The 24,352-nt window shown below is 43.3% G+C and overlaps 1 protein-coding gene across 1 annotated transcript in view; it reads right to left on the bottom strand.

The window, feature by feature from the left end:
• Window positions 1-24,352, bottom strand: part of LOC115567333 (calsyntenin-2) — a 267,669-nt gene that overhangs the window by 99,663 nt on the left and 143,654 nt on the right. The window contains exon 3 of the mRNA XM_030393798.1: window positions 13,594-13,789. Within this exon, the coding sequence (XP_030249658.1) occupies window positions 13,594-13,789 (196 nt within the window). The remainder of the gene's footprint in view (window positions 1-13,593; window positions 13,790-24,352) is intronic.

Raw genomic sequence — 24,352 nt, 5'->3', positions numbered from 1 at the left:
ACTATAACTAATTACTTTTTAAAAGTAACGTGCCCAACACCGCACATAATACACATGATGTGACAATGAGTAATGACTGGCCTTTAGGATTTGTGGGCTGCTACCGGCAGTGCTAACAGCAGTGAAGATGGCGATAAGAAATGCTGACAGATGATGGCAGCACCAGTTTGTGGAGTAAATCCCTCAGCCAGCCTTGTTTTGTCATATTAATGATGCTCTCTCATAAACATTACCCCCCTGCTTCGCCGTACTCCCCAGTGGTGCAGGAGCAAACATATGTTCCACTCCTCTGGGACTTGTAAGGAGGGTCTGCTGTGAGTGTGTGAGTGTGTGTCTGTGATTATGTATCCATGCACAAAAATGCCAGATATATAACTAAATGCAATAGTTGTGAATCCGTACACTCACTGCGAGTGTGCGTGTGAGTGTGTGTTTCTCTGCTGATGGCTCACATCTGGCTCAGACAGACGCCTGCCTCTCTCGGGCTCAGATGTTGGTGTGTCTGTGCGAGTGTTTGTGTGAATTTTCATGCAACTGGAACGTTGCCAGGCTGAGCCCATGGCCAAAATCCGTCCGCTGTGACAGGCCCCTGCTCATAAGCAGGAGGCCCACAATGAGGCAGAGTGACACAGAAAGACGGCGGGGGGCAAACTGACCCCATGGGTGCGAGAATGATCACAACACCACTAGACAAAGTGGATAAAAACCAGAGCCACAGGGAGGGCTACTTGGAATAAAAGGCAAAGGTTAAACAAACAACATCACCCCAGAGAGCGAGGGAATGAAATGTACGACCCTGTTTTCACCCTGCACTGGAATTGCGGTCGAATGGTGGCGTAAATCAACTCCTGGTTTAAACGCAGCTAAAGTGCAAACTGACTGTGCGGAGGCGGAAGATCAATATTGATATTTTGGTCTAAAGACTATGACATGACTGATAGCTTTCATCTAATACTAGTATGTTGTATTTGACTATACAGTCACCAGATCAACACATCAAGGCTCTTGCATGTCAGAGTTCCGCTGAATCAAGCGATTCAATGTCTTGTAAAAGGGTTGGAGGACTGTGCAGCTTTCAGTCACTTTGCTGCTTATTGCTCGCTAGGTGTAGACCAGCTAGCTGTTAGCCAAAGACAACAGCCTGTACAACCTAAATCGGTAGTGAGGATAGAGATAAACAACTGCACAACTTTAAGGACATGCATTATTCATATTCATTTCAAAGTTCTGTGCAGTGTCAATAATGTGCAGCAAAGGTGTTTCACGCTATTTCATGCAATTAAGGAGCACTACAGTAACGCAAAACAGTGGAAGGCATCAAGCTGTGTGCCACTTTAAGTTAAAAGCAGTCATTATAGGAAATGATTCAACAGACGCTGACAAAGATGCAGTAGTTTCCAAGTACAACATCTGACATGTTGACAACTCATATTCACATAAGACAGCTGTCACAGTGTACAAAAGCCTTTTAAACCTACTGTGACTTTGTTAAATAGGAGTACTGTCGCAAATCAGTTACAAGGAATTAAGTTGTTTTCGCACTTGTGTTCCTTCGCCAATGCCGTATGGCAACGGTCGCTGAGTGCAGTGGTGACGTCATCACCGTTGAACTCTGTGGAAAAGGTCTGAATTGTGCCCCTCACATGGGCTCATTTACCAGCTGGTCGATCTGGTGTAGTTCTCCTTAGAGCATGCGTCATATGTCATATGTCATATGTGTGCTACACGTGTGTTGATTGGCACTTAAACACAGTTTCAGAAGAGTTTGCTGTTCGTGTGGATTGAGGATCGTAACTGTTAGTTACTGTATGTAACTAGGGTGTGTGGGTGTATATCTTGTTTTGTGTTTAAGCCAGCTTTTATCCAACCTTTTATCCTAACTTATCAGGCATACTAAATGCAATATGTTTGGCTGTATGTAGAGTTGATGCTGTATATATTATCTTTGAGATGTACGCTATTAAGCTACCTAACCGTTCATGTGATCTGTTTATACTTGCACATATTGTAAGTTGTATGTCATAATAGTTAGGTAATGCTATGATTAGCTGTGTATGAATATATTATTTGAAATAGTGTTGTACTCCTTTTCTTTGTTTGTTCTTTGTTCTTTGTGCTGACTGAAAACCACACACACACAGACAAAATTAAATTGAACCATCCGATTTTTCGCACGTAGCCACAGGTCATCGCTGCTAGCAGAGACCCGAGTCTGCAGTATAGTTCCATACACTTCGCTGCCAAACCATACATTTACATTAGTTTAAGAACAACAGCTGGGGGTCCACATGTGAAAATTCTTTTAATAAACAATTGGAAATTGTGAAACTATCCTTAAAAAGAAGCCAACGTTGGTAGGAAACAAGACAACGGAAGTGAACATGTCGTCAGAGACAACACTACGTTGACATATGGAACAACCCCGACCTCCTCACCCTGCAGAATTTATGGGTCTATAAAACTGTCACAATAGCTCCTCCGGTGCTTCCGAGGGGCAAGAGTCATAATAAGTAGAAGTTCCTTTCTCACTTGAACATAAAATACTCATGTGTGCGTGTGTGGCTGGAATGACAAAATCACTAGAGTAAATTCCATTTCTGAAATAAATGGTAAATAATGGTAATGTTATGCTAGGGCAGGGCAATATGGCCTAAAAATTGAATCTCCGATTTTTTCACACCAAACTCGATTTACGATATTAATTGATTTTTTTTCCTTCTCTGTGCCTCAAAAACAAACTTCAAATGACAAAGAAAATATTGAAAGCATTGCATTTATTTTAATGCTTTTATTTTAATCAAATTTGCCCTGCCATTGTAAACAGTGCACCTTCGAACCTTCGACATTTAACATGTCAGATTGCTTGCTATTATAAAACCAGATCAGTTCCCATATTGGGATCAAGTGTTAACATAACTTTCATTAAATACTTTTGTGTACAAACAGTATTTGATATCCCTGAAGATATGTAAACTAAATTAAACATCTGCATGCATTGCGTAGTAAACATCACATGTAGGTAGATGCACAGGACATGAGGTGTGTGCTTGCTGTCTTTTTAACACATTTTTTGCTGTTTGAGATGCTGAAACAAATGTGTGGGTCTGCTGCCTTTAGTTGCAACAGCCTTTAAACAAGCTTTGCAGTGGACCATGGTTTGTTCGAGGTCTGACGCTACAGAACCAAGTGACTAACGAGACTGTGTCTTTTTAGGAACAAACTCTTGGCTTGCTGCCATGTTGTTGTGTTTGTTTCTCTGTGGAAGGTCAATGCGGGGGGAGGGCGGAGCCCACTATGAACTACAGGAGCCCACAGGAGCAAGTTGGAGAGAAAATCGATTTTATTTTTTTTTCAAATCATCCTAAACAACAAACTCGGACTAATTGATTTACCGATGTATCACCCAGCCATACCTTATGCACCTAGCATTTGGATTTCTGGATGGCAACCCATGTCCAGGAGCCCACTATTTTGAAAGCTGACTGGCATCAGTCCAACCTAGGTCAAGAGGAGGGCTGTGTGCTGATTTGTTCTGATTGGCCCAATGCTGACTTGGCCTGCATTACATTCTCTCTGTTGTGGACTGTTCTGTTTTCTCTATAAATGCTCCCTCTGGGAAACACTTGGTAAACATGTCAAACATCACCCTTTTGCAGATGATACCTAATTGTCTATCTCTATTTTGCCAGATGACCCCAGTTATTTAAATGCTTTTATTGCTTGTCTCATATTACTAACTGGATCATCAGTCAGTTTTTGAAAAGTAAATTAGCAGAATAAATTAATTCAGCAGTAAAGAGAAAAAGACCACAGTCAGTGTCAAGTTTTCTGTCTAACCAGATTAAGTAGCACCTCTAGGAGAGGTTTAAGATTTTCATTGGCCATTACAAACAGGTCACAGAAACATAATTAAGTTGTTTATAAAGCCTTACACACCCTAGCACTTTCCCATCGCGCTTCGATAAAAACTGTGTACCAATCCATTAATGTCAAAAACACTGTTTACAGAAGAAAAACACAGTGTCTCTTACCGAGTAAAAAGGTACTAAGAAGATGTCTGCAGTTGCCTTTCAAGGACTTAAATATCTCATGAGAAAATGAAGTGCGTTGTGAGCAGTGGAGACGTATTTCAACGCCAGGTGTGATTTCGATCCAGCTCAATCATGCAGAGACAATCAGATACCAGCTGCATGTTAAAGCCAGGTGATGCATGTTAATGCCAGGTTAGTATTGTTCCCAGCTTATTACATATTCATCCACATTCATTATTTATCAACACTCAACTAAACACAGCCACTCAAAATGAGTCATTATTGAATGCCTCCCGTGCACTCACACACACATTCACACACCCCTGCGCACCCAACACCGAGGCAAAGGACTCAATTAATCTTTGTCACGAATTAGCCGAGAGGTTGAATCATCAATTTCCGTGTGTATGACTAGAATGGAAATAAACAAGCCTAACTATAGCAATGGGATCAAGTGCGCAGGGTAACACAGAATGGTAGTCTCATCAATATACAAGGAAATTCACTTCCGCATTGACTTGCACCCCGAGGCACTAGTACAGGCCTCCATGGGGGCCTCTGTATTCTCAATACAAGGTAGTTATAATGTATGTGATCCACTTCAATGTTTAGCTTGCTTCTACCAGATAATATGGGGCAAATGATTGATGGATGGCTTGGACGATCACACCACGGAGCAGAGAAATATAGAGGGAGTGAAACAAAGGATCTGAAGCTGTCATCTCCACGGAACTTTGAGGAAAAACAAAAGGATTATTTACTGGGCGTAGCACAAAATTCTGGATCCGGAAGATTCTCTACAGCCTTCCTCGCACATCCCCAGCTATTCATCTAAGTATCTTTGTGGACCCTCCTGCTCACATGAGTGCTCTGTAGACGTAGTCCGCCATTCCCCCCCTAAGTTCTACACCCCTCAAGAGCATATGTGTTTGATTAAATAACTGAACGTCTATTGGCTCGTCAATGCTGTGAAACATCTAAGTGTTCGCCGGCGTGTGGCGACGCCTGATCGTGGTTTGAATCTCGGATTGGGACGGGTGTCACTTTCTTACGTCTGGTAACTAAAGCAGACAAGCACAGATGGTGCAGTTCCTGCAGGCGCATATTCATAATTGAAACACGCAGACTTTACTCTCTCATTACATTATGTTAGCTGAAGATAAACAACATATTTCTACACTAGATGTTTTTTTCTCTTTCTTTCTTTCTTGCCAGGAATAATAATCACGTCAACTAACAGGTTTTGACAGAATGAGGTTTCACTCATATTAGCATCAAGTGTGACAAGCGTGAAGTTAAGATTCTCGGTACAATAAAGTGCCGACACGTTGACGGGGCTGCACCGTCGGTGTGCAGTCCCCTGGTCTTCTTACTGCAGGAATTTATCATGACAGCTTATGCTAACAAGGCACAGCTTTTGGCCCACTTCTTCACTCATAAGAAAGTGAGTTTTTTTTTTTGTTAATATTGAGTGTGTTTTTTTTTTTTTGGTGGTGTCTGTGTATGAGTTTGTTTATGTGCGTTTGTGTGTGCAAGTTGGTTATGAGATGCAAAATCAGCCTATCTTTCCCAAGCTACCGTATTTGTCTTATTTATATGTAAATTTAGGTATATCAGTGTGAGTTTGACTCAGCATTTGGGATTTGTGAGCGTGGTGGTGTGTGTGTGTGCGCATGGCTGTCCTTCAGCTAGCTGTTCTGTGAGATAATTAGCCCCTCCAAACAGCGGGGAGGTTAGGACATACAGGCCTCTAAGATTCACTAATGATGACTTTAATAACTACGGCGCTGCCAAACTCAGAGCATGTGTGCGAATGTATGACTGCACAGACATGAGGAAACATCTGTGTCTGAATTACATTTAGTTCTGTTGCAAACACAAATGCAGTTTTGTACACAAAGAACAACCTCGGGGGCATCCGACCCTGTGAATGCATTACCCCCTCTGACAACCTCCAGGCACTTAACCCCCAGGCCAGTGTTAAATACATGTGTTGCTATTAGGGTTGGGCCCTGGGAAGGATTATGAATATGACATGCTTTGCAAGGCAGTGAGATGTCCCTTATGCCTAATTACTACACAGCAACAGTAGAAGGTTGCTCACAGCAAGGTGTGTTGGGAATGGAAGGGTACAAACAGTACAGAAACTTCTAGTCTTGAGGTGCTAATTACTGAGATTGTATGGTTGTTTTTCAGCTGCACCCATCCCAAAGGCTCGGCTCACGTCGCCAGCTATGGTGAGTTTTGCAGATTTTGACACCCTTTTTTTGAGACACAAGGAAAATATTACTATGTATTTGCTAATGATGTTGCCCTAAAACTGTGGTTTGTAACCTTTCATACCTATGACCCCCCCCAATAAGAAGTAATTTACCTGGTATGCTGCGCAGTTCAACTGAAAGTTGGATTCCGCACATGAACCATTTTATGTTTCATGTATTTGTTTGTACATGTAAGTGTTTTGTTTTTTTTCTTGTCCAACCCTACAAAAATGTCACGTGATATTGGCCTTTTCACATGTAAAAATCATAATTTCAAATGTGAACAAAAATCGTAACATATGAAAAGAAATGAATGTCACATGTGAACTGGACATTGTTGTGAATTAACCTGTGACATTTACAGTCTCGCGTGTGATTGGCTTTTCACACATGTAGATTAGAGTTTGTGCAAACACGAGGCACAATCGCAAGTGACTGTCATTTCCGTTCAAAGTTTCCGTCCACGTGCGATTTGCTTTGTTCAGTGTGGTTTTGAATCTCTAACCCTAACGCTAATGATTATTCCTCTCAGATTTTCTGAGCTCTCCTTGTTGCAAGAGGAAATCTAGATTTGAAAGGACAGAAAGTTTAGGTCAGTATATCATGCATGTGTAACATGAGTGTGGGACCCACAGTAATGTTGGGCAGATATATGGACAGTGTACACCCCCCATCCTGATTCATGTATTATTTTGTTTATTTTGTTTCTATTTTGTACAGTCATACACTGACATATTGTCACTTGCAACCGCAACAATAATATTTTAGTTGATAAATGGGTGGTTATAATGAGGAATGCACTCAGACACCTTGGGCAGCAGGGGTCCTTTGTGTGTGACTTAGGTGGGCGTGTATGTTGCTCAGTCCACGTTGTTATCCTGCATGCCGTGTAGCCATGTTGTGCTGATGTGCCCGTTCCTCTGTATTTCCAGGTGAGCATAAGTGATGAAAAGAGGTATAAACGTAGCAACACCAATGTACAGTAAGGTTGCAAGATTAACGGACCGTCTACGAGAATTACAGTGGAGTTTTGCAAGTCAACTGTGTGTTAAACAGTGCTTCACTGAGTACATCGCTAACGAGGAAAGCAGTAGAGTTACCACCTGTAGTATGCTAAAATATTGACTGTGTGAGTGTGCAGAATATAATTAGTGTGTATGTTTTGCATATCGTAGTAAAAGCGTTGAGTTCTGTTAATATTAGAGGAAATGTGAGCGTTAATAGCGTATGTTGCTGAGTCCACGTTGTTATCCTGCATGCCATGTAGCCATGCTGTGCTGATGTGCCCATTCCCCTGTATTTCCAGCTTGAGAGAGAGACCAGTAAATGGATTCATTTTCAACTCATGCACGCCTGGGAGTTCCTCTGTGTGTCCAAGTGTGCTACATGAAGCAAATGGTAATAATCTACATTGCCACAAAATATCATTTCCGAGGAATACAGCATGACAGATCTATCTCCTCTGGAATTTAAACTGAAGTTCTGTGAATTTGGCCGCAGTTTGTGCTGACTGACCCACTGGCGTATCTGTGCTTTTTATTCAAATGGGAGGAAAGCACCAACACAATCATGTAAATATATAAGTTAGGGCCCTGTTTAGAAGGTCAATAGTGCTCAGTTGAAAGTGCATAGCGCTGGTGTCTTTAGGGCACGTCCAAATCCATTTTGTTAATTTAACTGCGGATAATTTGGGCGCAGAGTGCTGTGTACGGCACATATGGGCTGTAATTAGACTCTGAATTAGTCATGGGTGTGTTTTGGGCGGTACATAAATTAAACCAATCAGAGTTTCATCTCCCATTCCCTTTAGGAGCCTGGTGTCCTAGGACCTATTTAACACATCTAACAGTGGCACTCTTTTTCAGCGTGGGACAGGGATGTGGTCGTCGGCTGTTGGACCCCCTGCCCCGACCGTTTCACAATCACCTGTCACTCCAACAACTCTGTCTGACTGCATATGGAAAAATACGCTGATATATAACTGAGGACTGTGTGTGTGCACAGATGTCTTTGCACCGAGCACTGGAAATGGCCCATAATCCTCCAGATCTTTGAATTTCAGCAGCATCTCTCAGTCAAGTATTACGGCCTGTACACAGGCATCAGAGACATTTTTCTAAGGTTGTGATAACTCATTATCTGCCCACCAGACTACTCCTCTCAGGAAGACCAGGAATACTTGACACCAATTATGATGTTTTTTTGCTTTATTTTTTTTCCCATTAACATCTCGGCAGAAACACTACTTTGTTAAAAGCAACAGAGACACACAAAATTGACTAATCACATTTATGGCCCCTTATGAAAAAACGCTGAGAACACTTCATGGCTCAGTACAAATTGATTATAAGGCAGGGGTCAGACCCACGGTATTGTAGATGAATTTGTGTTCCATTTAAAGTTGGCCTGAGCAGAACAAGTCTGAAGGAGTTTAAGGTGAATTCATTTGAGCTTTGCCCTCTGCCGACATGTGACTAAAGCCTCCACATGCGGCGGAGCGCAACATCTCAGAGGGCAGAAAGAAAGACGCAGTGTGATTCAGAACTGGCAAATCAGTTTCATTTGTGCTCTGACTCAGAAAGAGGCAGTCATTAATGTCCGCTTTCTGTTGCTGCGGCGTCTAACAAAGTCAGCAAGAGTGGAGGATGATGGGTGTATTCAAAGTTTCTTTTTTTCCATTGGTGAGTGCAGAGGCAGTCTGACAAAATCTTCGAACACCGGAGTCTGAAACAGAGACAGAAGGACTGACAGGAAGAAGGGCAGAGCCAGACGACAGGAGCGAGCTGAGCTGTAGCCAGTCAGGATAAAGAATACAAAAAAGGAAAAAAATACAAAAATAAAACCACAGGAGTGGGAAGTAGGGCAGCAGCCATTGGTAAGCAGGGGGAGCAGGGGAGAATAGAGGATAGAGTGAGGTTTAAACTCATCCCGTGTCACTCCTGATCCTCTCCCCTGTCCTCTTTAGCTGCTAATTTTCTTGACTGCTTCCCCTCTCTGCTGTTGACGTGTCATGTGTAATTTGAGCACAGCCTTAGGCGGAGATTCGTCTTCGTCCCTGTTAGCTTTCCTCTAAATCGGAGCGAGCGAGCGGTGCGGCGAAAGGCCAGCTTCATTCCTTTGAGAGTTGCCAGCGAAAGGACAGGCCATTTAAAAGTGTCCCCAAAATCACTTCCCCTCCAGCGTCGGCCTGTCTGCGCCGACCGAACTGGGTCCGCGTCGCAGCGGGAGCACTGAGTTATGATGATAGAAAGTAATAGTGTGACATAACAGGATGCCTGGGTCCTTAAAAGTGATATAGAATGTGAGCAACAGCATGGAAATAGTTGCACAACTCCATCAGCCTTTTTTCCTTGCCCACACAAAGTCACACACAGTCGCTAATAGCACAGCAAACAACACACACTGAATAGAGGTTACACTCCACTGATTCAAAACTTTCACCGAGGCTGCAGAACCCCTGCCGCTATAATACCAGGTTTACTGTGGATAAAGTACGTGTCGGTGTGTGTGTCTGTGAGCGTCTATAAACTGGAAAAAAGATAGATTTGGGTGCGCGGCTCCATTGAGTGCCGAGGTGAGAGGGTTGAGCTGTAAGACAGCGAGGAGAGGAGACGTGCGGTGTGTAGCGGATAGAGGTAGTCATCTGAGAGGCTTTTCTGCTTCTTCAGACAGAAGCTGCTTTCAAAAGAGCCAACAAGTGTGACAAATGATTTGTATCAGTTGACCTCTTTAAACTAGTCTGTCGGCGCTTGCGGAGGCGGAGGCTGAGGTGGGTGTTGTGCTGTGTCTCCGCACACATGGATGGTTCTCGGAGCAACCTGGGACCAAGCCGTGGCCAAGTAGAAGGCAGGAGGACAAAGAGTTGGAAGACATAATGTCAGTGCAATCTGATTTATATTTAAAGAGCCCGCCCACACATGTATACAGGCACACAGGGTTTTTGACAACCGAATTAAAGCCTTAAAATGGCATCTCCCTTGCTCTCCACAATGAATCCGTTAAAAATGCAGCCTGTTACGTCACGTGAACAAACCACGCAGCTGTCTGCTGTGTGCTGGAGATCAGATTGGAGACTGCATGTAAAAGATGGCAGAGTTTGAGCCTTTTCTTCGCACATTTGTACACACATTCTAAACTGTGATATTTAATTGTTTCTCGAGTGGGCATGACACAAAATACAGCCAACAGCAGTTGGAGGTGGTGTGATTTCAGTGGCACTTGATTTTACAGGCTTTCAAACTTCAGGTTAAGTGGGTGATTGCTAAATAATTACATCAACATTGATTGAATATTACTAGATTATATTTATATTTAATATATTTTTTTAATGGTATGGTCATTTCTTTAATGCATTTCCTGGAAACTGCAGACTGGCGTCTGCTGAACTTCAGCCGAACGAGCCATTTTAATTTCCATTTATTTTCTCCCCTTCCTTTAACCAGGCCCTCTAAATTAAAGTAATTATTGCTGCTTTATCTCCACCTAGAGTCTAATTGTTGATTGTAGAACTGGTGAGGTTGTAAATGGTTGAGGAACGGACTTCAGTTTACTGACCTGCAGAATCTGGGCATCAGCTAGGAGGAAATTAAAATGGCATGATTAGCAGAAGGTCAGCAGAGAGCCACTGCAGGTTTCATGGAAAACGCGCTGCTCACCAAAGACATTTCAATTACGTTGATAGGTAATTACATCCTACTTACTACTATTTATGGACGTGTAAAATAAGGTGTAACCACGTTTTCTTACCAGAGACTTTCAGCTCCCTGTTGATTTCCATCAGCCAACTGGCACCTTATTTAGACTATTGTAGCAAATATAGGAAACAATGAAATCCAGTTGATTTTTATTGCTGAGGCTCGCTCGCATCACATGCAGTTAGGAAACAGTGCTGTTTAAAATTCCAGAATATATGAAACTGCAAGTATTTTTTCATTTCCCCAGTTAAACTGCTAGACACAAGATGTGTACTACTTCACAGTAAAGTCCTTTTTTTAGCGTCTGTGCCCTGGAGTATCCACATCACGTGTGTGTGTTGAGTATTGGACCAGGACTGGCTTCCAAGCTAGTTCTGATGTCACAAATCATGCTTACAGACTCGCCTCTTAAAATCTGGTATCCGATGAGCACAGACAAAATGTACACTTTCAACTTTTTAGTGCCATATACTTTGTTTATACATCATTCTACACGGCATATCCATACTTGCCAACATTGGGTTGTGAAAAATAGGGAGATTTTTTTCATCGGTGTATCGGCCCAAGTAACAAGGTTCCTTCGCCAGGTGTGCGATTTATTTGTCATAATTTCTTGCCTTGTATTTTAAACCACACATGTCCAAAATTCTTAGAACAGTGTTTCCCCTATTTTTTTTTATAGCAGCTGTGCTCTGAGTTGATAACCTAGCAACACTAGGGGGGTCTGGGGGCATGCCCCCCCGGAAAAAAAATTGAAAAATGACCCTTTAAATCTCACCTACTCGTGAGATTTTTGAAAAGAAATTCATTTTCAGAATTTCAGAATCAGAATCTAAGACATGAGACAAAATAGTGTAGAAGCTGACATTGCTGTTTGAAAATATGTTAACATCCTGAGCATTTCAGAAGTCAGTGAGCCACATGCCAGGGAAGCTATTGAGAAATAATTCATAATATTTATCATCATAATTCATAATAATTTCTGCATATTAATATTCATATTAAAAAAAGGAAGCACTAAAATACAATAACATTAGGTGTCTTACTCGTCCAGTTTACTGATACAATCTGCAGCTTGTTTGGAGTCACTGGGTCACATGACATGAAAGATATTCTAAAAAACAGCAGTTATTTTGTATTAATATATTTATGCTAAGTAATCTAATGACGGTCCCTAAATCAGTCTCAGTGATTCAGCGCGAGGCTCTGAGAGGTGAGCTGACCGTCCTCCTGCTGCTGACACTGGGAGAACCTCAGTAAAGTCTCAGCTGGACCCGATATCCACAGATTATCCAAACTGAAACTAACTTCACCCCGGTTCGATGAGTCGCCTGTTGCAGCCTTTGAATAGGATGACGAGGATTTCAGTCACTCAACTTCAACGGTACAAATAGCAGTAATGACAATAATAATCGATTTCAAGATAACTTGGGGTGTGGTGCTTTCACTGTGTGCAACTTAAATTCCCCATTCGCTCGTGATATTAAACCGACAAAAATCACGTCATCATCAAAATCAAATGTCATTATGTTTATCAAAACCCGACCGACCGTGCCTTGCGCAACCCCCCCCCCCCAAAAAAAAGAAAGAAAAACGGATTTGCATGATTCACGAGAGCCTCATTTTCAGGTCGGAAAAGCCGGATTGCGGGATTTATCAGAAACAATCACACACCATCTCATCCACACAGGCAGGCCAGGGTTGCCAGATACTGCAACAAATATAGGGACACAATCTTACTTGTTTCCTTTACTGTAAAATCGGGAGATTAACGGGAGAAATTACTGACCGGGAGCATCGAGGGAGATAGGGTTAAAAATCGGGAGTCTCCCGCGTGAATCGGGAGAGTTGGCAACTATGCATATCAAGAGCTCTGTGTTAAAATAAGATTTTAAAAATGCATCTGTGCCAGAGCTGCTTTTAGACAAATCAAAAGCACTTGTATCTGAGTATTAACCCTTTGTCAAGAGCCACTGAGTGGACCTCCAGATTGTCTGTCGTCGGACCAGCGATGGAACGTTTTCGACACACAATGATCGTGCTTGGCAGCTGGTCGGGCCTCCGTTGGAACAAGCTGTTCGTGCCCACTTAAGCCCCAAACACCCACTGCTAGTCAGCCCTCCTCATATCCTTAGTTGCCCTTGCTTTAGTTTGCACCCACACACATGCCATAGACGGTGCTACGGAGCCAACTGCTCGTCCTTCTCTCAACAGTTTAAACGATCATGCTTGCTAAACCACCACTGCTTTTCTGGCACCTGGTTATTGACTGGCTTAAGCTGTTGTCTAAATGAATGATAAATATTACAATAAGTACTTGTACTTGTGCATAATTTAGCCAGAGCATTTGGATATGAATTATGTAAAATCTTGTTTAAGTAACTGTCAGCTCCCTTGTCCTGAGTGGTACTTCCTTTTCAGTGACTTTGTACGAGCCAGCCAGGCCGTTATACAAAGCATGAAGTCAGACCATAAAAATCCCATTCTTTGCAGCGGTTGTGTGAATTGTGCCTATAGGAACAATATGTACCGTGCATGCACTTGTGTATTCTGTCAGACTTTCAGAACAGAGCCCCTGTTGGTGTTGCTGCTGTCTGTCTTACTCACTTGTGGGACTTTTTGCCCTCCGTGCCCCCGGGGCCAGAGCCGCAGTCGTGAGCCTGAATGATGAAGGTGTATTCCTTCTGCAGCTCGCAGTCCACCAGGCCACGGGCCCTCAGCTGACCCTCGCCAGACGTACCGTTCAGCACCACTGCTTCGAACGGCGCCTCCAGCCCATGGATGTTGAATGCACAGATCTCCCCTAGAGACCAGGAAGAAGGGAGGGAGAGAGGGGAGGAGGAAGGAGAGGACGTCAGTGTTAATCACATTCAGTCAGGTGGAATGCAGGTGGCGAATAAGTGTGTGTGAGTAAGTTGACAGGTCTGAGAACTTATATCCTGATTTATTACCATGTTTCCCAACAAAACACGGTGAGGATGTATTTTTCATGGCCATGGAGAGTATTTTCTGATGTATAAAAACATTGAGATGATAAAAAAGTAATACAAATGATAAAGAGATGTTATTTTTTTCCTCTGCAACAAAACATTTGACCTCGACGTGTCAACAGACTGAAACAGGAATTCAGTTCAGACGACTTCTCTCGAAACTCATGTCAATGAGTGCATTTCAAACTAGATAATGCCTCATTTGCACATCTAAACACAACATTTGAGAAACACATAAGACAAAATAGAATTGTCTTAACGTTATTCATCGGCAGGGGAAGTTTCATGGTTATATCCATTGATAGAAATAATGAATAATTTAATAAAGCAAAACCTTTTAACCCGTTGTGTGTCCCATTAAGGCAGCTTTTATAAGTGTTTGTTAAGCTTAGTGTGCAAACTTGCTCAGGGAATATATTGAATTAATGACTGCTCTCACCCTTGAATCAAGAAGCTGCCTTGTGTTTGAGTTAATCTTTTTTTAATGGAGGATCTCAGACCTTTTGGCTGATGCCTCCCATCGTGTCTGCCCTCTTTTAAACGAGTGTTTGAAAGTGTTGCAGTGTTCAGGTGAATATAATACCGAGGCGCTGGTTTGCTTGTGATGTCCTTTTGATTTCAGTGATAGTACTTGATTCGTTCTGTGCATGTGCCTGACACTATGTAGATCTTTAAAAGAGCTAAGACTGTGTCAATGAGAAAGATGCTCTCCTGCATTACATAAGCATGCAAGCATATGAAAGATACAGCAGATGTCCAAAATCTGAAAAGAGAAAAACTTGTTCCTCAACATTTCCTCTCTTAGTAATGCTTCCTGGCAGTCCTGGAAGTTGAACTAACAACTTTAAGTTGTAAAGATCTATCACCTCTGGAATACTGCTTAGTCAAGGGAAGCTTTAGAACTGATTCCATTCACAGGCTTATATATGCTGCAGGAGAGCTGGGCTGGCATAAACTTGCTTCCACAGAGTTTTCCTCCTCTTCAGTCACCTTGGGTAATTTTTACTCCCACATTAGGTTAAAGTATGTAACACCTCGGTCTCTTCAGTCTGTGCACAACACAACTGTACAGTTACAGAGCAGTACATAAGTTCAATTTTGCATGCAGGAGATTTGCCAGACCCAGTGACTTCTGAGAGCAGATCCACCGTCCTCATGGTAACAGTTGGTTAACGTTGTGAAACAGTTGCAGTTTGGTTAGGTTTAGCAAGTCAAAAAAACAAGTCAATGTTAACCTTTTGCATCCACGTGGGACACAAACACCAGTCGGTTGGCGAAAGTTCTGTCTTTGTTTGACACTTCCATCAACCCCGACTTCCACACTGCTTAGACTTCGTTGCTCTTTACACTACATCACCAGTCAGATGGCGGCATTTGTTCTCCACAGACGGTCTAAGAGCAACGGCCTTGCGCTTCTCAGTTTGACACTTCAGTTACCCCACTAGCATCGCATCTTGATACTTCAAGTGATGTGTGACATGACTTCAGTTAAATCTTGACATTTTAACCCAAAGTATGATCTTTTTCTAAACCTTACCAAGTAGATGTTGCTCCTAAGCCGAATCAAACTTTCAGCAAGCTTTATTTTGAAAGTCTAACCAGATGTCGCATGTGTATAATGACTTGAGCGCAGAGCCCTTCGTGTGCAAAACTGACGCTAGAGAAGTTAGAAGCACATCATAGTACGAGGCTTAAGGCTAATGACCTAGTTAGCATATTCGACGAGTCGGGAGTTAATGGGAAAAGATCGGCGAATCTGCATGCAAAGTTGGACTTTGACGTCTGACTTGGATGCAGTTTCAAAGCCTCAAGTCCTGTTATGTACCTGCAGGTTGTAGAGACCCGGCTGGTGTGTACTATTGAAAATAAAAGGCATTATCCAGGCAGAAGACAGCGGCAGAAACTTACACTGGGGGTTTATAAATAGATTAACTTCCCACTGATGCACCCTCAGCGTAATTGCTCTTGTGAAATAGTATCAAGGACATTCCCGCTGATCCCCCCCCCCCCAATATGTAGACATTCTCTGTAACTCACAAAAAAAAAAAAACATACAGCACAATTGAGTTACACGAGGCACAAATAAAACTACGACGCCTCAAAGTCACCCTTGTGGAGAGATATAGAGGGAGAAAATCCATTTAAATCCAGAGTGAGCGGCTGACAAGAGCAAAACAAAAGAGCCAAGAGGCAGCTGACATTTATTAGCAGGATGTATGAAGAAGCGGTCCATTTGTGGAGTAGGCGAGGGAAGTTTTTTCCTCCTTCTTGCTTTTTTTTTTTTCTTTAATTCTTAGGGACTTGATGTCCCCTCATGCTTCCACCGGTGGGATTTCGGGAAATCACTTAACGCGCCCTGCTCACACTCTGACCTGTGACAGCTAATTGCACTGATATCACTTAAACTAACAGCAAAGACTAAATTGGATTCCCGAACAGCTTTGTGTGCGCATTGCTCCTGGCAAGTTCTGATAAGAGCAACTTTATTTTCTCCCACCTCTTCTCTCCCCTTTCATCCTGTTTCCTGTCATAATCCCCTCCACCCCACTCCTCGCCCTCCCTTCCTGTTGGGGCAGGGGCTCTGAGATGACATTTTGCCCACAGAGGCGCTATAGGCAAAACGATAAAGAAAGAGCAGAAAAAGGGAAAGGGAGAACAGGATATGAGAGAGTAGGGAGGGGGTTGTCGACACTGTCTGCACGCTCTAAAGATCCCCCCCCCCCCACTGCATTGCCTCAACAATGACTTATCAGAGTTAAATGGGTCCCAACAATATGGAGAAGCATGGCCTGCCGGGGAGAGCGAAATCCTAAAATGGCATTGAGCAAACGGTGTGCGACGGGGAGTGACAGAAGATGCAACAGTCTTGATGTGCTGCTTCTCTCAATGGTGCACCACCGTACAAAACAGGCAAATGGAAAATCCATCACCGCTGGAGCGAGAAATAAATCCAATATACACAGGCAAGTGCAGAAGCTTCCCATCAGGGAGAATATGCTGAGGATATGCTGATGGCACACGCCCACAGCTGAGGCTGGGTGGCCCGACATGCTCCTCCTGATTTAATTGTAGCCGGTGGGGGAGCGTGGGGAGATGGGTCAAGGTGACCGCAGGAGGAGTACCTCCCTCTTTTAAGACTCAAACCAACACTCAAACAGTTGCGGGGGACACCAGACCTGTCGCTTTTTTTTTCCCCCCTTTTCATATATTCGCCTATCACTTCACTCCAGACCTGATTGGAGCGTTCCGCCACCCGCTGAGAGGCAAAGACGGTTGGTGGAGGAGGGAGGGACGGGGGTGGGAGCTCCGGGGCCCCGGCGGCACCGGAGGAACAGATGTTGGGCGGCTGGCACTTGGCAGAGAGCTCGCAAACCCTAATTACTGCGCTAAACTGTTAGCTAAATATGTGTCTCCGCGTCACATTAGGCTTTTAAGAGGTAGATTTATGGTCAGAAGGAACTCTGTCTTCTTGAAGGGGTGCCATTTAAAACTAATGGATGCAAACTAATGGATATGGATGCCGCAGTGCTATTTCTTTATTAGTCTGTTTGCTGCGTTGTCATCGGTGTTTGGTAATTTGGCATAATGAATTGTTTTTATGATCTTCAGCTCTCCATATAGGATGTCTCAAAACACGTTTAATCTCCACACTTTACACAGTGGCGCGGTAAAACTTTGATACGAACTTACTTGACTTTTTAGACACCCTCTATTTGTCTCATTCTTTCCTCTGCCTTATTCTCTGCTGCTGTGATTACTAACTCTCCCTTTGGGCATCATTACATTTTCATTTAATCAAGTCCAAATTAATGACTGTCTATTAGTCAGCGGGACTGTGTGCTCAGGACCTAAGCTGCTGTCCTGCTGGTGTCAGAAGTCGGGCAGTGCTCAACACCTCAGGGGAATCTGGCACCCGTCCACAGCGGACTATCTTTGAGGACACAGAGCTCATTATCAGTGAAGGCAGAGACGCTTTACTGGCAACGGTGGCCCGTGTTTGCAGAGCTGGAAGAGTGTGACAAAGTATCAGGGGCCACAGCGCCTCGGGGCCCCGAGTTATTATCAAAGCTGACAGAGCATCGCTGATGAGCCGCCTGCATCCGAATATACACACAAGCTGCTTTTGCTGAAAAGGCGCTCTCGCACATAAGTGCATAGATATGCATGGCAGCTGTTTACTGAGCATCTGAGTGAGAGGTAAGAGGGGAGATATCAGGCAGGAAACAGTCGCACTGCTGAGAGGAGGAGGAGGCAGAGACAGATATGAGGGGAGATGAAAGGAAGGATGGGACGATGGCCACCGCCGCCTTAGGGCAGCTCCGATCTCCCTACTGGAGAGTGACCAAAGCACAGGCACGAACACACACACACACACACACACACACACTCGCATTTACTCAAACTGTGCCAGTCGGCAGCTTTAATCAGAGCTGACATGCCTTTCATCCTCCTACTGTTGGAACACACAGCACATAGACAGTAAGTAAATCAGATTACTGGATATCGCACTGTCACTGAACACATTCTGGACCAGGCGTCGGTTTGCTGGCACTGTAATATTTGCACCCACATTATCTTAATATTTTCGCTTGCCATTTTTTGGCAAATCAACCCTGTTTGCACAAAAGTTGCTGCCTACTATGTTGTTTACACAGTTGTCATGATTTCAGCTGTTTTTTTTTTCCAATTTGGATTTGGCATATAATTATCTCTTGTATTAGTCACCCGCATAACCCGCTAATTCTCCCCCCTCGTTTTAGTCAGAAAAACACAATCACACCACCGCAAGCACTCGGGGATACATGGATACACACTGGCTCTCGCACGCCCGCAAAACCCTCTCAGCTGCAGTGCGGAGATAGACTGTCAGCCTCATAACGCTGCAGAGGGCCGAAATTGAAAATACTGTAATTACGCTCTTCATGAAATTAGCCAGCCGCGGAAAAAAAACACAATTGAGAAGCTGTCCATTCCGGAGATAAGGATTAATACTAATCAAGCCTGCATGTTCTGACTGGAGTGCGTGAAACCTGAAGTGGTGTTTGTGTGCGTGTGTGTGTGTGTGTGTGTCGGCTGGGGGATTTTTAATTAAAGACAAACTTTCTCGACAGGGGTTTAGAGCAGAGAGGGAGTGTGTCGTTGTGTGTGACTGCCGCATGGGGAGGGGGACGGAGTGGAAGTGTGGCTGCCCCCCCTCCCCCCCATCTCCTTGCTGTTAATTACATTAAAGGCTCCCATTGCCTTCTTACAGAGTGAACACCCACCCTCTGCCGCCAGAGTGAAGGATGGCGGACTGATCCTGTCAATCAAACTCTCATTTCAAGAAAGCATTAGGTGGGCTCAGGGGTGCTGCTAGAAATTATTGGCTTCCTGCAAACAGCTCATGGGGGACTTGAAACAGTAATTTTCCACAATCCATAGCATGTATTGGACCACTCATTGCTTGTCCCCCTAATGTCTTGCTCTTTTTTTTATGTCTATTTCATTTTAACTCTTGAAAAACGGACCTCCTCAACTGCTGGCAATCGGAAGGTTGGTGGTTCAAGTCCTCGCCCCTGCGGTCGACATGACAAAGTGTCCTTGGGCAAGATATTGAACCCCAAGTTTCTCCCTGTGGCTCTTTCATTAGTGTACACATGCATGAATGGTTAGCGCTCATGATGAGCAGGTGGCACCTTGCATGGTAGCACTTTAACTGGTTGCTTTGACTACAGAAAGGTGCTACAGTCCAGTCCGGTTAACATACATACCAGTGGAGGCGCACGGGCAGACCATTGCAATGGTTTTGATAGGCAGGTTACTCCTTTAACACGGCTGGACTCATTATGGAAGGTTTAAAACAAATGTTGAGAATTGATACAGGAGAACCAGAGATATCGCCTTTTTTATTCCATGCATTCTTTCTTCGACAATGAAAACTTAGCCGCCGAGTGACATCGCTGGAGGCAGATTGCAGCTTCCTCTGGAGCCACGAAAGGCTTTACACTACTGTCTACCAAACAATCTTTGGTTGGGAACCTCTGCTGTACAGCTCCACATTGTGCTGTGTTTGCTAAGCCATGCCAGCCTTTGGGAGATTCAATCACATTTGAAGGATTTTATCAAGTCCTTCTCGTATCTAAGCCCATTCCAAATGTTCAGTCGCACTCGGAAATACAGTCACATTGCAAAAGTCGGACACTTGAGCCGATGTTTCACTGTGACTTTAATATTTGTGTATTTCCAAAAAGCCATTAGTGTTTCTTTGATAGGTTTTCTGTCATGATTTCTTTTACCAAGCATAGATAACCCAGGTCATATCATCAGGGGTAATTTTCTCAGGCGTCGGGGACTACTGTCCAGAGGCTGAGTAGAACTGCCTTTGACAAAACTGATCTTGGTTCCCCCTTTAACACAGGAAAGCGATAGTCTGCTGTGCAGATTATTTCTCTTGTTTCCACACTTGTTTTTCTTCAGAAAGTGTGTAATATGTTGGTTACAGTGGGTAACATCATAACGTGAGGTGAATTAGAGTAACTGTGACGCAGAGGAACAATGCTTGCGGCGGCTTTTAGACTGAATCAACATGCCCATGCCTCTAAATCTTCCCTCTCCAGGCGCTTCCCTGGACAGCAGTCCTGAAAACATCAATGCTATTTTGTCTTAGCAGCTTGAAAGGCCTGTTAGCTCTGCCAACTGCGCACTACACCATACACCCACCTCCCCCTATATGTCAATAAAGTTAATCACAAACCCCAGCGGGCGATGTGTCAATTACTTCAGCCTCGACTTGGAACAGAGCCAACGCAGTGCTGTGCAAGCATCAAACTATCAATAACAAACTGGCATTCAGTGCAGCACCAGCTAGAACATTACAATAAACGCTAACACCTCATTTAATCAGTCGGCTAGTTGATGGTTATGTCTGCTCAGAAACAATTGACTCAAGCTTTTCAGCCGATGACGACCGGAAAGAATCAAATTCACAACACTGACATATGGACCGTGTGTATGTGTGCCAAAAAGACTGACTTTCAATTTCTTGTTAATTTCAGAACATGTAGGACAAGACTGACATTTGAAACTGTGTCCATAAAAGGTTCTTTGTGAGGAAATTACATAACGCAACACAAGGACGTCTGGTATTGAATTACTTTCACATTTGAGCACAGTCACAGCTTATTCTCACTATTTATAGCCTTCTTTGTGGAGTCTTTACAGCCCTCTGTCAGATATTTCTATGTAATTTCTAATACTATAAGGCCACATTGTTGTTGTCTGTCACCACTGAAAAGTCCACCGTGCACAACGACTGGATTTAGGCCATTTACAGTAAATCTAATCCTGGATTACTTATTTTTCCCTTCATTATTTTGCACATTGTTGCCGGATTACATTTAGATTTAGTACAATTATACTTTCAGTCTGATCCTGATAACTCTCTCCCTGAGCCCTCCAAAAATACAAGCAACTCTTTCCTCTTTGTCACACACAGAACCAAACTAAAAATATGACAATTTCTTTGTTTTGGCTTCCAAATAAGATCAGGGAAAGGAATAAACCAAGAGGGGACAATAGCTGTTAAACATTAATAAAACACGATCAAAGCAATTGTATAAAACGCAGCGAGGAATCAATAGTTTCTATTTTCCAATTCTGTTCATGGAAATGGCCTCAGGGGAGAGCATGTGTCCTTGTCTGAGCAAGGCCAGTTAGAGTTCAATGTGTTTAAATATCCGTATCAGAGTTTATGACCCCCATTAATGCCCCTGAGGACGCTTTCCGCCAGCTGAGCTGCACGATGAAAGAAAGACCAGTGCCTCACTGACACTCTCTTTGACCATGGACAGGCTTCATTAGATCTTAGGTCAACAGAGCAGAACAAATATAACAGCAGCCGCACAGCAGGATATACAGATTTTGTGTATTGATGTATTTGATTGAGAGGCTTTTTCTTTTGAAGAAAAATACAACCTAGTCCACATCCCTTCGGTTGAAAGAGAAATGAAAAAAGATCTGGCGCCACTGTTTAGAACAGTAATTAAAGCACATCCAGTCATCTTTATTTGTTCAACCCGATATCATGTAGAGTTTTTTTAATGGGGCTTTACGACTTCATGAATGTCATAGCTACTTATGTAGCTATATACTCTAATGATGCTCATATTATTGATTATGAGAAGCCTGTGAAATATACTTTGGTTATTGCTTCATATTGATGTTTTTTTTTAACACACATTAGTTGATAAGTAATACGGGCCCTTATATGTTTTTACCAGATGCTTATTAACATTATCATGTGTTAATGAGAACAATAGTGTTTACGATGCTACCATTAACAACTGGTAGCATCATATGCAACACTTTTGTTGGATTATAGATGTTGGATTATAAAACATTTATAAACTCTTATAAGAAACTTGTCAACAGTTTACAGAATGCTAGGATCATTTTTGAGTGTATATGAGTGTAACTAATGTACCTATGTCATTGTTGAACCTTTGCTAAGCCTTTATTGTTGCACTGTTAATATCAATAAATCAGTCTGTGGTGCGACCACACTTTGGTTAAGGTTTGGTTTGGTTTAAGCTCGAGTTGAGATTGAGACTGTGATGGACAACGAGTGACCCTCTTCCCTTAATGGTTTTGGCTGGTTTCTATAAACCCAAATGAATGGGATGAACGAGAAGAGAAGGGGGCAGACCTGAGCAGGTTGGCCCAACCAGTGATGACAAGAGATGATCAGCGAGAACAGTGAAGAAGACATCTGTGTTGTTATTACAGTTATTCTTAATGCCACCTGGTCAGATGTCAATTAATCCAGGTCTTACAATTCTTAAAATAAAATAAAAAAATATTTCAAATTATTGCAAAGTGCTGAGGATGATTGACGGGTCTCAAAGCCTGAGGAAGGAAGCCGCGGAGTCTGGTCGTACGGCAAAACAACAGAAGCTATTAATCTGGGCACCACATTTTTAATCCCCTTTGAGATACAACCTTTTATGCTGAAGACAATGGGGGCAAGTGAATCTCTTCAGTTGAAGATGAAGACTCAATCAGATGGTATCAAATGTTTTTGCTCACAGCATGAAAAAGACCTCATGCAGAGAATGGCCAGTCCAAGGATTAGTAGGCATGATAAATCCATTCATTTCAAAAAGACCCCTAAACGCTCCACGTAATATTATGCACTCTATTCTTACCACGAGGCATCGCCCACTGCCCTCCACAGGGCCCACTACAAATTACAAAAGTCTCAGATCCAGATCTCTGAGATGAAATAATTATCCCTGCTCCACATTGTGTAGTGCCACACTGCCCAAACACGGGCTAAAATCCTGCCATTAAGCCATCGATCATCTCATCGCATGCCGGCGGCTCCAGCAGCCGAGCCCAGCTGTTCACCATCATCACCACTGAGTGCTGCAGGCTCGGCTCCAACCACACAATGGATATGGCTCCACTCAGCCGGCTCCTCTCTGCTCGCGATTCAACAAAGCCTGGACCAAGGCCAACGCAAAGGCATCAGGCTTTGATTTTTTGCATTCAGAGCTGAAACCAGAGGCGAAGAAGGATGCTGAGTTGTGTTTTGATTTGTGTGAGTGCCACAGAAAATAGCGTTCGCAGAGAATACTTTACAAATACTAAATATATGACCGTTATACAACCATTTATGCGTGCGTTATGCGTGTCTCCGCTGACCGAAGCGCATAATGTCTGCTAATCCTGTTTTTGCTCTATTATATTAGGTGGTTTAAAAAAGAAAACAAGATCACAAAATTGATGCTGCCTCAACACAACACCCATGGCACTGGTCTATTTTATATGCAAATTGCTATCAGTTACATCACCCTGTTTAAGAGCTCATGCAGCCACAGTGTCTATGAGACAGGAACCTATCCTTTATAGTGGAGGCTGTGGTAATGAGTGCATTAGGCTGATGGCGCAGAGAGAGTGTGGGATGGATGAGCTCGCTGTGGAGTGGCTGCTGCGATCGTGGAAGACGGTGGCCTCAGGTGACACTTCGACTGCCGCTGCTGGCAGTGTTTACCTTCAGGGGGGAGGACGGATATAGGGAGCAGGGAGGAGTGAGAGAATATAGTGAGACAGGGAGTGTACAGTATGTCTGAGAATAGCCGCAGAGAAAATATCGTTCTGTTGTCTGTGTGACGTCCCCTAAGAGGTCTCACGGAAGATTATTCTGCTTCTCATTCCTGACAGAACATCAGACGGAGAAGACTTTGCATTCATGGCAGCGAGTTGAAACAGAAAGACAGATGTGATGGATGACATATCCTGATGGCAGCCACAGTAGAGAGATGATTTCTGCCTCACAAACACTCACAATGTCAACGCCTTCTTTAACAGCCAAATTGGCTCTTTGTCAGCTACAGTGG

The sequence above is a fragment of the Sparus aurata genome, chromosome 2 (genome assembly GCF_900880675.1).
Source record: "Sparus aurata chromosome 2, fSpaAur1.1, whole genome shotgun sequence".
Taxonomy (NCBI): domain Eukaryota; kingdom Metazoa; phylum Chordata; class Actinopteri; order Spariformes; family Sparidae; genus Sparus; species Sparus aurata.
This window is presented reverse-complemented; position numbering and strand designations above follow the sequence as displayed.